The sequence below is a fragment of the Procambarus clarkii genome, chromosome 89 (assembly GCF_040958095.1).
Source record: "Procambarus clarkii isolate CNS0578487 chromosome 89, FALCON_Pclarkii_2.0, whole genome shotgun sequence".
NCBI classification, from domain to species: domain Eukaryota; kingdom Metazoa; phylum Arthropoda; class Malacostraca; order Decapoda; family Cambaridae; genus Procambarus; species Procambarus clarkii.
Window position 1 is genome coordinate 12531566 of NC_091238.1, and position 14316 is coordinate 12545881.

At 44.7% G+C, this 14316-nt stretch overlaps 1 protein-coding gene across 1 annotated transcript; it reads left to right on the plus strand.

Moving 5' to 3' along the window:
• The first annotated feature begins 5769 nt into the window (after positions 1 to 5769).
• On the plus strand, positions 5770 to 6153 carry LOC123773215 (U1 small nuclear ribonucleoprotein C-like). The gene has a single exon (XM_045766834.2). The coding sequence runs from the start codon at positions 5770 to 5772 to the stop codon at positions 6151 to 6153; it is 384 nt and encodes a 127-aa protein (XP_045622790.2).
• Positions 6154 to 14316: the final 8163 nt, after the last annotated feature.

The following is a 14316-nucleotide window of genomic DNA, read 5'->3' on the forward strand; positions in this document are numbered from 1 at the left end:
GGGTGATGAATCACCACCCAAGGATCAATAATCTAGCCCCCCCCCCTACACGATGCGACATGGCAAGGCTTAGCAAGTACTGCAGCCCTGTTCTGTTGGACCATACTAGGCAGCTCCTGTTTAAACCCACTCCCTTCTGTTGGACCATACTAGGCAGCTCCTGTTTAAACCCACCCCCTTCTGTTGGACCATACTAGGCAGCTCCTGTTTAAACCCACCCCCTTCTGTTGGACCATACTAGGCAGCTCCTGTTTAAACCCACCCCCTTCTGTTGGACCATACTAAGCCGGTCCTCCTCGCATATTATGCAAATAACAAAATACCTCATAATAGTGATAATATTAGTTGTGTAGATGTATTTGTAAGAGTATGCATTAGCCCGGTTGTATTAGTTGTATACAACTATATATATATATATATATATATATATATATATATATATATATATATATATATATATATATATATATATATATATATATATATATATATATATTAGTATATTTTGGTAGCAGTCTTTCCTGTAGACATATTTTATTAAATATGACCGAAAAAGTAAGATTAATAATTCTAACACGAATTTTCTCAATCTTTCGTACATTATGCTTCACTGTTGGAGGTAAATCAAAAATCACTTCTCCAAAATTCATTTTTATTTCTAGTCTGACGCGACACGGGCGCGTTTCGTAAAACTTATTACATTTTCAAAGACTTCACAAATACACAACTGATTAGAACTTGCGTTTCCCTGATTTTATATCTACATTTGAGTGAGGTGGGAAGGGTGATGTGGCATTACATTTGAGTAAGGTGGGAAGGATGATGTGGCATTAGAGGATATTAATAGGGTATTAAAAGTATCAACACAAGACAGAACACGAAACAATGGATATTGAATAGAAGTGTTTGTAGAAAGCCTATTGGTCCATATTTCTTGATGCTTCTATATTGGAGCGGAGTCTTGAGGTGGGTAGAATATAGTTGTGCAATAATTGGCTGTTGATTGCTGGTGTTGACTTCTTGATGTGTAGTGCCTCGCAAACGTCGAGCCGCCTGCTATCGCTGTATCTATCGATGATTTCTGTGTTGTTTACTAGGATTTCTCTGGCGATGGTTTGGTTATGGGAAGAGATTATATGTTCCTTAATGGAGCCCTGTTGTTTATGCATCGTTAAACGCCTAGAAAGAGATGTTGTTGTCTTGCCTATATACTGGTTTTTTTGGAGCTTACAGTCCCCAAGTGGGCATTTGAAGGCATAGACGACGTTAGTCTCTTTTAAAGCGTTCTGTTTCGTGTCTGGAGAGTTTCTCATGAGAAGCCTACTCATGAGAAACTCTCCAGACACGAAACAGAACGCTTTAAAAGAGACTAACGTCGTCTATGCCTTCAAATGCCCACTTGGGGACTGTAAGCTCCAAAAAAACCAGTATATAGGCAAGACAACAACATCTCTTTCTAGGCGTTTAACGATGCATAAACAACAGGGCTCCATTAAGGAACATATAATCTCTTCCCATAACCAAACCATCGCCAGAGAAATCCTAGTAAACAACACAGAAATCATCGATAGATACAGCGATAGCAGGCGGCTCGACGTTTGCGAGGCACTACACATCAAGAAGTCAACACCAGCAATCAACAGCCAATTATTGCACAACTATATTCTACCCACCTCAAGACTCCGCTCCAATATAGAAGCATCAAGAAATATGGACCAATAGGCTTTCTACAAACACTTCTATTCAATATCCATTGTTTCGTGTTCTGTCTTGTGTTGATACTTTTAATACCCTATTAATATCCTCTAATGCCACATCATCCTTCCCACCTTACTCAAATGTAATGCCACATCACCCTTCCCACCTCACTCAAATGTAGATATAAAATCAGGGAAACGCAAGTTCTAATCAGTTGTGTATTTGTGAAGTCTTTGAAAATGTAATAAGTTTTACGAAACGCGCCCGTGTCGCGTCAGACTAGAAATAAAAATGAATTTTGGAGAAGTGATTTTTGATTTACCTCCAACAGTGAAGCATAATGTACGAAAGATTGAGAAAATTCGTGTTAGAATTATTAATCTTACTTTTTCGGTCATATTTAATAAAATATATATATATATATATAACTGAAAACTCACACCCCAGAAGTGACTCGAACCCATACTCCCAGAAGCAACGCAACTGGTATGTACAAGACGCCTTAATCCACTTGACATACTTGTCTTGTACATACCAGTTGCGTTGCTTCTGGGAGTATGGGTTCGAGTCACTTCTGGGGTGTGAGTTTTCAGTTGCATATTGTCCTGGGGACCATTCAGGCTTGTTCGCATATATATATATATATATATATATATATATATATATATATATATATATATATATATATATATATATATATATATATAATATATATATATATATATATATATATATATATATATATATATATATATATATATATATATATATATATATTAAATAAAGCCAAGAATACGTTCAAGGTTAGACAAGGTTTACAGGGCACTACGACGCTCAGTAAAGATATCTTTATTTCTCTTTTTATTCCACTAAACTATACCCGATATAATTTATTATTTGAAAGTTGCGCAAAATATTGTGAACTTGTAATTTCTTTAATTATAATCATATAAAAACTAAAGAGCAGACGGCCTGTTGGCCAGTACGAGGCAGCTCCTATTTATCTCCACCCAAAGTCATTCATATACATGTCTAACCTACGCTTGAAACAATCCAGTCAGCCTACGTCTATTATGTTACTCCTGGTAATCTATCCCATAATTCAACAAATCTCTCTTCCCAGTAAGTCGAGAGTTGTACAATATATATAACTATATGTACTTGCACTTACGGGCTATTCATGCCCGTGCCACCTCTTGGAAGGGTTTAATCTTCATCAGTTAATCTGTACTTACAATGTTGCTCCTGTTGTACATATTGCTACCTATTGTGAGAGTAGTTTTTATGTTGTTAGTTCTGTCAATCATTCGACCACCTCCTTCAGGTGAGTCAGTTTCCTTACGTTCTTCCAGCTCCTGCAGGTAAGTCAGTTTGCTTACCTTCCTGCACCACCTTCAAGGTAAGCCAGCTCTCCCTTCCCCGCTCCCCCTCGCACCGTCAGGTTGCTCCTCCAGTGCGCGGCGTCGCTCCTACAGTTCCGGTCACTGGTTATGGTCCACGGCACACGGCTGTTGACTTCCGTTTTCCGGCCGCTGCTCCGCGCGGGGCCCTCCGCGAGTTCCGGTCAGCGGCCGGCTTTACGGGGCCCTCGCCACACGCACACACACACGCACACACACACGCATGCACACACACGCACACACACACGCATGCACACACACACGCACGCACACACACACCAGCCCTCAGAGGGCTGGTAGATCTAACTGGTGTTCACACCTGGCTTCGGTTCACGCTGTGCTGCTCACGTTCATTCTCAGGCTATGGTCCAGCCTTTCCTGATAAACAAACGAATATTAATATCACAATAACGTGATGTGTCTTTGATGTAATGGAAGGAACAGGACGTTGGGCTCGAAGTGGCGTCCTGGGTCACGGTAATGTCCGTCTATCCAGCCACCAAATACACTGTTTATAAATGAAAAACAACTGGACTCACAGTCGATTACCTACGAATTTTTCATGAGCAATGTTTTGCTCTTTTCTTGCATGCATTCGAATTGCACTTCAATGTTTTTTTTTTTAAATGTTGAAAACTGAATTACTGACCAATACAAGTGAACAACCTAACCTAATCTAGGCCTAACTGTACACCAAATTATAGCATTAATACATAATCAAAACGATATATTCTTGAATTTACACATGACTTTAAAATATAAGAATGCGTCAACAGGGCTGGAAACAGCTTGGGCGAGCACACCTTGGGGACAGCTCGTTCAGGCTAAGGCCTTATCCAAAGATCCTTTCATAAAATTGAACTCAGTAATAAAAAATTGTCATACACAAGGGAACTATCAGGAAAAAGGGCCGAGCATCACGACTATATAGCACTTGAAAAGGGTCAGGATAATGCTTTGGGATGGGACGGGGAAGGTTGGGGGGGGGGGGGGGGAAGGAATGGTTATCTTGAGATGATTTTTTGATTTCGGGGCTTTTAGTGTCCCCGCGGCCCGGTCCTCGACCAGGCCTCCACCCCCAGGAAGCAGCCCGTGACAGCTGACTAACACCCAGGTACCTATTTTACTGCTAGGTAACAGGGGCATAGGGTGAAAGAAACTCTGCCCATTGTTTCTCGCCGGCGCCCGGGATCGAACCCGGGACCACAGGATCACAAGTCTTGCGTGCTGTCCGCTCGGCCGACCGGCTCCCCAACCACATGGTGCCCAACCACGTGGACGAATTTACGAACTAATGATAATTATGTCCGAAGGGAATTACCAACCCAGCAATTAGCATATAGCTCCTTTCTTAGGCATTCAATCACTATCCTTGTAAGAAATGTCAACATGATTTAAATAAATTATAACCAGTAGCTTTACACAAATAAATCATTTTAACGTGATATGTATACATGAAAAAATAAATTGGAGCAATTAGGTGACTCGACCAATGAGGTGACTCGAATCCAAGCCGAGTCAATGATCCCATTGTTCAACCCGTCCTCGACTCAAGTCCATTACATCCAGCGGTCGACCCCACAGACGCATTCATAAATTTTAACATGTTGTTCATTCAAAACGGGAATTTTCTCAAATATAAATTAATATTATAATATATTAGCATATTGTGCATATATAGGCATAGGTTAGGTTAGGTGTTTAGGTTCTGTTGGCGATTATTTGTATTTGTAGTACGTGGGTGAAGCATTTACAGCGTTGTGGTTCGAACAAAATTCGTCAGTGAAGCACTTGTTCCGGATATGTTCGAACGTCAGCAGTTGTGAGTCGTGTGTAAACCGCTTTTCATTCATAAACAGTGGGTTTGGCGGGTGCATGGAATCACTTTTGGGTCTTTGTTTGGAGGACGGGCTTTATGGTTCCAGTAAGATGCGCAGCTGGGAGTCCCTTTGTTCACCGGTTCGAGTCCTCCTCATTGCTCCAATTGATTTACTCACTAATACGTTTATTGGTATACTGGAAAATATATTTGTGAATATAATTGCTCGACGGACAGAATATAATTGGCTGGATACAACAATTTGGACTGGTCGGCAGAGCAAGGACCTTGATTCACGAAGAATCGCCGTTCGAACCCCGATGGTTCAAGTGGTTGGTCACCTTTCCTTCACCACGTCTTCATACCCCAGCTCCTGATCCCCGTATTCAAGTGTTATGTGTAGGCGTACCAGCCCCGATATGTATATATACATATAATTTTTTATTTCGGGGCTTCAGTGTCCCCGCGGCCCGGTCCTCGACCAGGCCTCCACGCCCAGGAAGCAGCCCGTGACACTCATATACGATATACAAATTGACATCAATTAATACAATCTTATGTAAGTCTCAAATAAATTTTATAATATAGTTTTTTTTGTTTCTTAATATGTCACATAACCCTAATTGAAAACTGCCAGTTATTAAATTGGTCTCAAAGGCGAATTATTATTTTTATTTACTCTTGTACACCTGTTCATTCCAGGCAGAACTGTGGCGATTTGTACACAAAATTTAGGAATAAAACCCTTGGAGTCTGATTGGATATATGGCCCATGGTAGCCTTGCTTGAGTTGTGGTCAACAGCTATAGTTTAAGTCACTGCAACTGGTCCTATAGTCCAGTCACTGGTTCCATGGTTCCAGTCACTGGTTCCATGGTTCCAGTCACTGGTCCTATGGTTCCAGTCACTGGTCCTATGGTTCCAGTCACTGGTCCTCCGGTTCCAGTCACTGGTTCCATGGTTCCAGTCACTGGTTCCATGGTTCCAGTCACTGGTTCCATGGTTCCAGTCACTGGTCCTATGGTTCCAGTCACTGGTTCCATGGTTCCAGTCACTGGTTCCATGGTTCCAGTCACTGGTTCCATGGTTCCAGTCACTGGTCCTATGGTTCCAGTCACTGGTCCTATGGTTCCAGTCACTGGTCCTATGGTTCCAGTCACTGGTCCTATGGTTCCAGTCACAGGTCTTCCTGTTCCATACACTAATCGAGTAGTTCCAGTCACCTCCAGTCACTAGCTTCGATTCACGCCACCAGTGCTATCGTTGAAGTCACCAGACACGCCCGCAGGTAACAGTCACGTTACTGGCAGGCACTTGGTAACGCCGGAGCGCTGGGTGACGGAGCGGGGATCCTCAGTTCCGGTCAGTGGCTACGGGGGTGACTGGTCCCGGTCAGTGAGCAACAGGTGACGCCTCGCAGACCTCCGTCATTACGACGGCCCGGGGAGGGCAGTACACACAGGCCGTCGCCGCCGCCGCTCATGTCTCCTGCCGCAGCTACAACGACGCCGCCGCCGCCTGCCGCTGGCAGCGGTCTACGTGTTAAAACTGTACCGCGTAACGGTGTTGAGACGGCGCTGTTGAGGTGGTTCTCTTGGGCTTAGGTCAGGCTCCTAGGTCAGGTCAGGTCAGGCTCCTAGATCAGGTCAGGTCAGGCTCCTAGATCAGGTCAGGTCAGGTTCCTAGATCAGGTCAGGTCAGGCTCCTAGATCAGGTCAGGTTCCTATATCAGGTCAGGTCAGGTTCCTATATCAGGTCAGGTCAGGTTCCTATATCAGGTCAGGTTAAGCTTTTTAAGCTGCTGGAAGCCATTGCAGTTTTATATAAACAGCGGTTTGATAGTCATCTCATTTCCATTGATATATTTCTGAATTACCATTTAATAATGACTTCTTCAACCCAACCACTTGGATTGGTTGTTACAGCGACGGCTGCACTTCTTGCAGGTCGGTGTTCGATTCCCGACAGTCCAGTGCTTGGGCACCAACCCTTCCTACGTCCTCCAGGATGCTTGCATGAATAGGTAATCACTTCCAAGACCTATTCAGTGCCTTCACCTCATAATGACCATACAGCAAAGGTTTGGAGTCAATGTTGAGGAATATTATTATCAATGTGTCACTCAGATCAATGACCATATGTTTCTCTACCTCGGTGAGGCGTCTCTTGTCTGTGTGGTAGAGTCTCTTGTCTGTGAGGTAGAGTCTGTTGTCTGTGAGGTAGAGTCTGTTGTCTGTGGGGTAGAGTCTCTTGTCTGTGAGGTAGAGTCTGTTGTCTGTGAGGTAGTCTCTCTTGTCTGTGAGGTAGAGTCTCTTGTCTGTGAGGTAGTCTCTCTTGTCTTGTGAGGTAGTCTCTCTTGTCTGTGAGGTAGTCTCTCTTGTCTGTGAGGTAGAGTCTCTTGTCTGTGAGGTAGTCTCTCTTGTCTTGTGAGGTAGAGTCTCTTGTCTGTGAGGTAGACAAGAGACAGTCTCTTACCTCTGCCTCTCTTGTTCCCTCTGATGGTGTCAAGGTCTCTGTCGTGTTTGGGGTCTGGGTTCGCTGAGAGGAATAATTTGTGAGAGGGGGGAATAATGAGAGAATGAAAGGAGAAGCAAGTGAAAGGGTGTGCATGGGCGGGGGGGGGGGGGGGTTAGAGAGGCCTTGGAGAGTAGGCAAGATGGGATTTGTACTTTTTTTTGTATTTCAAAAGTACAATTTGTCCTCTTCCACCTGCTCTTGCCCCTCCTCGTCTTTCCCTCTCCATGGCTCCTCCCCCAACACACAAGGGCCCCACCCCTCCTACCCCCCCCACACCCCTCCAGGCCAAGTTCCAGGCCAATCACCCCTCCTTCCCCCCCCCCTCTCCACAACCGCACCCCCCCCCCCCCACACACACACGTGAACTATGGCGTCTGGCTGCCCTCAGGGGGGCGTCGCTCCAACCATTACCTCAGCCCAGTGTAGGCACCTCAGCTACCGCCGCAGGGGACGCGAACCCCTCCCTCTCCCCTGTCCACAACCCCCCACCCCATCACCACAACCCCCCCCCCCCACCGCAACTCCCCCTTCCCACTCCGTCACCAAACCGTCTCACCTTCCCCCACCTCCTTCACTCACGTCTCCTCCCTTCCCCTTTCCCCTTCCCTACCTACCCCTCCCCCACCTTCCCCCCCCACCCCTCATTTACCTCAGTTCCCTCTGATATTCTTGTTCTTCTTTCGTTGCTTATTTTCCATCTTTAGTTGTCTATTGCTTTTTTCCCAGTTCTTTCGTTCCAAACCCTCTTTCTAAATTTGTTTACAAATACGTAACCGTCTCTAGTTGATTGGTGTTTAGTGTGTTCCCTTTCTCTCGATTTTCTCCTCTGTTCTTTTTATTCTCCTCTGCTACTTTCCTCCTCTTTCTCTCTTCTGCTACGCCTTTTCATCATTTTGCTTCTTTCCTCCTTCTGGAATCTGCATTTTGCCTCTTAGGTCATCATATTTGTCTTTTTCTGTCATTCGAGCCTTCCACATCCAGTACTCTGAGGCGCCCTGAGAGTACCGTGACGTCCTCAGAGTACCGTGACGTCCCCAGAGTACCGTGGCCTCCCCCCCCCCCACGTCTCTCTTCCCCCCACACACTTTCTTGTCTAAGGTCAACAATCGTTCCATATCAAACTACCTTACTAGCTGCTCCTAATGTAAACTCATTTGCTCTACAACTTTGATCCACACATCAACACTCGGACTATTCACTGTAATACTCTACAGAAAAAAAAATCACTTATGCCTAAAATCTGACTAATTTGTATACATAACTAATGAGCTGTTTGGGGATGTGACATTTAAATGAAGACGTTTTATTCAAGTTAATGGGAGCAAATAGTCTGTAATACTGGCATGGCTCTCCATCATCCCATATACGATATAAGCCTATATGGTTTGAGCACGGATTTATTAATGTATGGAGAAAAATTGCCAGGTTATCGTAATAAACGTGAGGTCGCTGGATTGTTTCAAGCGTAGGTTATATATTATATATACATATATATATTATATATACATACATATATATATATATATATATATATATATATATATATATATATATATATATATATATATATATATATATATATATATATATATATTATATATATGTATGTGAGAAAGCTGTATGAACGCGCAAGCCATAGATCACTAAGAACTCTTTGACCCAGCTAGGATTCAAACCCATGCCGTCCAGGATCACCCCTAAACGTACACAGTACCGTGACCACCGCACCAATGGTCGTCTAAGACGATCGACTTAAGAAGCTTGTTGTTTGCTAAGCTTGTAGCGGCAAACTCTCACCTGATCTGGCCAAGATAAACAAAAATATCCAAATTCTCCAAACTTCCGCCTATAACCATCTAATTTATTTATTTATTAATTTATACTAAATCCAAATAATGAAAGGTATTTATATAACTGCCATTACTATTTTATTGTCATGTTTAATTCGAAGATAATTATGCAGAATGTGTGAGGAATTTGACTCGTAGTATACACGACACCGCTTATCAGTCTTCAGATGTTTCTAATCCCAGTATGATCTGCGTCGCTCCGCCATGTTGGATGAATCCAGGTATTCAAAGAATCGCAAAATTCTGTACAGACTTCCTATAACCTCCTAATGTAGTTGCCATTTACAATAGCTTGTTGCAAGGAAACGATTATTGCAATACCCTGATTAATTCAAGGAACACTAGCAACGCTTTGGGAGAGGATTCTGGATTGGATCCGGGATTGGCGTTTAGAGTGTTCATGTAAAGGGTACGAGTTATATCATGCACGAGACGGTGATTGGTGATTGATAAAGATTAAGCCACCCAAGAGGTGGCACGGGCATGAATAGCCCGTAACGAGACTGTGGTTGTTGTTGTTGTTGTTTTAGATTTAGCTAGTCAGAACGAAGTGTCTATGTAGCACGGGCTATGGTGAGCCCGTAACTTACCTGGCACAGGAGCGGGGCCAGTAGCACGGGCTATGGTGAGCCCGTAACTTACCTGGCACAGGAGCGGGGAACGTAACCTAACCTATCCCAAACCCACCTAACCCAACCGAGCCTAACCCAGCCTCACCTGAGCTAACAGAGCCTAACCTGACAGGCAACTGTTGCTGGTTTACTTCTACGAATTATTCAGTAGTTCGATTACGGGCTCACCATAGCCCGTGCTACATGAACACTTCGTCCTGAGTAGCTAACTCTGAAACAACAACAACAAAGTAGTTCGACCTTGAAGGGGGGGCCCTCGATTCAACCCTAAAGAATACATACACAGGCATCCTGTCCCCCGACAACACAAATTATCATTCAGCTGCACCTGTAGCGGATTATTAGGCGCGTGCAGATTCCACCAACTTACAGTTAACTCATTAAAGCTCAAGTTAACATGTTAACTGGCCTGGTGTGTGTGCACAGCGCTAAATAACGCGTTTCGCTGTAGCTGTCAACATCATCGGAGGCAGAGGGGAAGTGGAAACAAATTTGCTGATTTCACATCATGTAATTGAAATAAGTTTATTGAGGTAAAATACACACAAAGGGATGAGGTAGCTCAAGCTATTCTCACCCCGTTTCACATCATGTGAGTCAGGTGGGATGGGGGGCAGTAGATGTGGGGGGGCAGTAGATGTGGGAAGTTCTTTCCTGGTCTCGTCAAGTCGAATATGTAAAGCGCAAGTTGGCTGGTCATAGTTAGATGGGTGTTTGAGTTGTAGTGCTTCGGCTATGTCTAATCTTCTATTGTCGCGGTGTCTGTCGATTATGTCAGGAGGCGTCAGGAGGCATCAGGAGGCGTCAAAAGGCGTCAGGAGGCGTCAGGAGGCGTCAAAAGGCGTCAGGAGGCGTCAAAAGGCGTCAGAAGGCGTCAAAAGGCGTCAGGAGGCGTCAGGAGGCGTCAAAAGGCGTCAGGAGGCGTCAGGAGGCGTCAAAAGGCGTCAGGAGGCGTCAGGAGGCATCAAGAGGCGTCAGGAGGACATACAAGGAGTCATGAGGACTAGAAGCGCATGACATTGACTGGCCCTGACCCCTGCCCCCCTGCTGCCATAACCCACCAGCCCCCCCTCACCCCCCGCCCATTAGCCCCCCTCCCCCCCTACCCCCTGCCCTCATGACAATCTGCAGGTCCCTCACTTGGCTAAACACTTCCTGTGGTAAGGCTCAGGGGACCTCGCTGACCCTCCTGCTCGTGGCTTACTGCTTCCTCTCTTCCTGTCTCTTCTTCCCCTCCCTTCTTTCCCACCGGTCTTTCCCCTTTCCCCTTCCTCTCGATCCTTTGCCGCTGCCCTGGTCCTCACCCCTCTGTTCCTCCTCCTCCTTCTTCCTCATGGAGACTCGCTTCTTCCTAGTAAAGGTGGGTTCGTTGTCAACTCACAATTTGGAATCTCAGGTTCGAATCCTCCGGAGGGACAGAAATGTTTGGGCATAGTACCCGGGGGTTATCCTGGGGGAGAGTCGGTAGTTCAACCTTTATGGGGGGGCTGGGGAGGGGGATATATGATTAACGTATATATATATACACAGGCTGACTGTCCCCGGGAAAATGAGTGATAATTAAACTATCATCCTTTCCTTATCACCCTCCAAGACGCAGATAGCCGCCCCTGGCCACCCCTGGTCGCTCCTGGCCGCTCCTGGCCGCCCCTGGCTGCCCCTGGCCGCCCCTGGCCGCCCCTGGCTGCCCCTTGGGGCAATACCGCAGACGGAGCAACCAGGTCTTAGGGCTTCAGACACGCTCAAGGTCCATGGGACACACTCTGAAAGTCGAACTTCTTAATAGGGAACACAAGGCCTCGGTAAATATCCATATAACACATAGGGGCCTAGATCTATAGGCTACATAGAGTCATGAAGGTTCCTAGAGCACACATGACCACGTTTAGGGTCCACAGAGCACATAGGGTCGAGTTTAAGGTCCATAAAGTACATATATGGTGCCTGTGGAGATAACTGGTTCTGATAATTGTTATCATGACATGATAATTGACATCATGTACTCACATAATTGTCCTCACCGGGACATAACCCAGCACTGTGACACGGTGTGTTTAATTAGACGTGTGTTAGGGAAAACCTGCTGTCAAAGTATATACTAACATGTATAAATTAGTTAATTATGTTAATATTTTTATTTTCTTCAGTTAATATTTTCCAAGGCTTGAGTTCACCTCTCATATGAATAAAATATTACGATGCCTTACATTGTTCTAAATCTGATCATAAACTCAGGTATTCTTAAGCTTGGGGTTAAGAATTTACTGTGACTCCATAATTATATTTATCAGCGAGAGAGAGAGAGAGAGAGAGAGAGAGAGAGAGAGAGAGAGAGAGAGAGAGAGAGAGAGAGAGAGAGAGAGAGAGAGAGAGAGAGAGAGAGAGTGGGGGGGGGGGAAGGGGATGAAAGTGTAGTTTTGTAAGTGTAGGGTGAATGTGCAGTTGGTCCAGCTCCTTATGCTCCGTGAAGAGCCGGAGTTCCCTTCCTCTTAGACACTGTTAAGTAAGCACCCACCAATACCGAAGGAACCACCACCAGAACCACCCTCAACCACCACCACAACCACCCTCAACCACCACCACAACCACCCTCAACCACCACCACAACCATCACCACCAGCGTCTCCCCAAGGCATAGTGTTGATCCTTTCTCGGTGGGGGCATCAATAGCATGATCAATACCCTCGTATGCTGACGCCCAACGCCGACGATACCAACCCACTCTGCTTGCATCATTAGGCTGACACGTTGAACGGCTTAATTAGGAGTAATTAGTTAACAACGCAAGAGAGGAAACCATTAGCGATCGTAGATCCTATGTAATTTACATGGATAATGACCCCTATATAAACTGAGTCTTAGGAAGGGAAAGGGAGAGGGAAGGAATCTCCCTCACCTCACACAGTTGAAGGAAGAAGTTTTGATATTCGTAATTCCCCATTTAATGTAAATGCTTAAAAAAACAGTAAATGGTCAATTATAATTGCTGTGGCTGCTTTGGGAATTGAGGGGAGGGGGGGGGAAGAGTAGAGTAGGCAGAGAGCCTTTCGCTTCTCTGATGGGGATTGGGGCAAGGGGAGAGGAGGGATTGGGGTGAGAAGGTAAGAGGGTAGATAAGGGGGATGGGATGGGGCGAGATGGGAGGGGGAATTGGGGGGGGGGGAGAGCCTTCCACTTTTCTATTATATACCAGCGACATTAGCCAGTGTTCCTGGCAGTTATAAATATAAATGTGAACTTTACATATTATAATCATTATTAGTTAATATTATGATTAATATAATTTGACATAATTATAATATTAAATAATACCTATTGAAATTATTTAATATAAATGTTGTATTTGCATAAGTTATACAAAGGAGAAATATTAGTAATTTCCTTACCCAGACAATTTTAACTCACATAAAATTTCCTTGTGGACTATTTAATTGAAAACAAAAGGAGAAGAAAAAGAAAGGAATAATGATTATAACTGAAAGGCAGAGAGAGAGAGAGAGAGAGAGAGAGAGAGAGAGAGAGAGAGAGAGAGAGAGAGAGAGAGAGAGAGAGAGAGAGAGAGAGAGAGAGAGAGAAAGAGAAATCTAAATTACATACCCGCCAAGTTGTTCAAAAAGTTTCACCAAGTTTCATGAGGCAAGAGAATGGTGCCTGGGGCACCTCTTGACCACTGTGACGTCATCACGCAAACGAGGTCTCTGAGTGGTTGAGGTCGAGGAGGTCACATTCCGCACCCCCCTCCTCCCCCCTTCCTCTCTCTCTCCCTCTCTCTCCCCCTTTCTTAATGCCCCTATCTAATACCCCTCTCTCTCTCTCTCTCTCTCTCTCTCTCTCTCTCTCTCTCTCTCTATCTCATACCACTTACATATTCACATTTCTCTAATTACCTTCTTTCATATATAACGACATCGTAAATGACCGATAATTACCCGTGTCTCATATGTATTTTTATCATTTATCGTCTGTTCTCTCTATTCTATTTTCTCGATTTTTTTTATCACATTCGTAAAGCGTGTTCGTTCGCTTTGCGTCTCTCTCTCTTGTTGGTTTGCTTGTTGTTTTTCTTGTTTGTTCATCCACTTGGACTGGTCGGTAGAGTGAAAGCCAAGTGACTTGCAAGGTCGGGGTTCGATTCCCGATGAATCAGGAGTTTGAATATCGTTCATATATCCCAGCTCCTTGTCCATATATCCGAGCTCCTTGTCTATATATCCCAGCTCCTTGTCCACATATCCCAGCTCTTTGTCCCCATATCCCAGCTCCTTGTCCACATATCCCAGCTCCTTGTCCCCATATCCCAGCTCCTTGTCCACATATCCCAGCTCCTTGTACACATATCCCAACTCTTTTTCCCCATATCCCAGCTCTTTGTCCACATATCCCAGCTCCTTGTCCATATA

Excerpts from the sequence above, each read along its gene's own strand:
- LOC123773215 (XM_045766834.2), top strand. The coding sequence starts at position 5,770 with ATGGTTCCAGTCACTGGTTCCATGGTTCCAGTCACTGGTCCTATGGTT.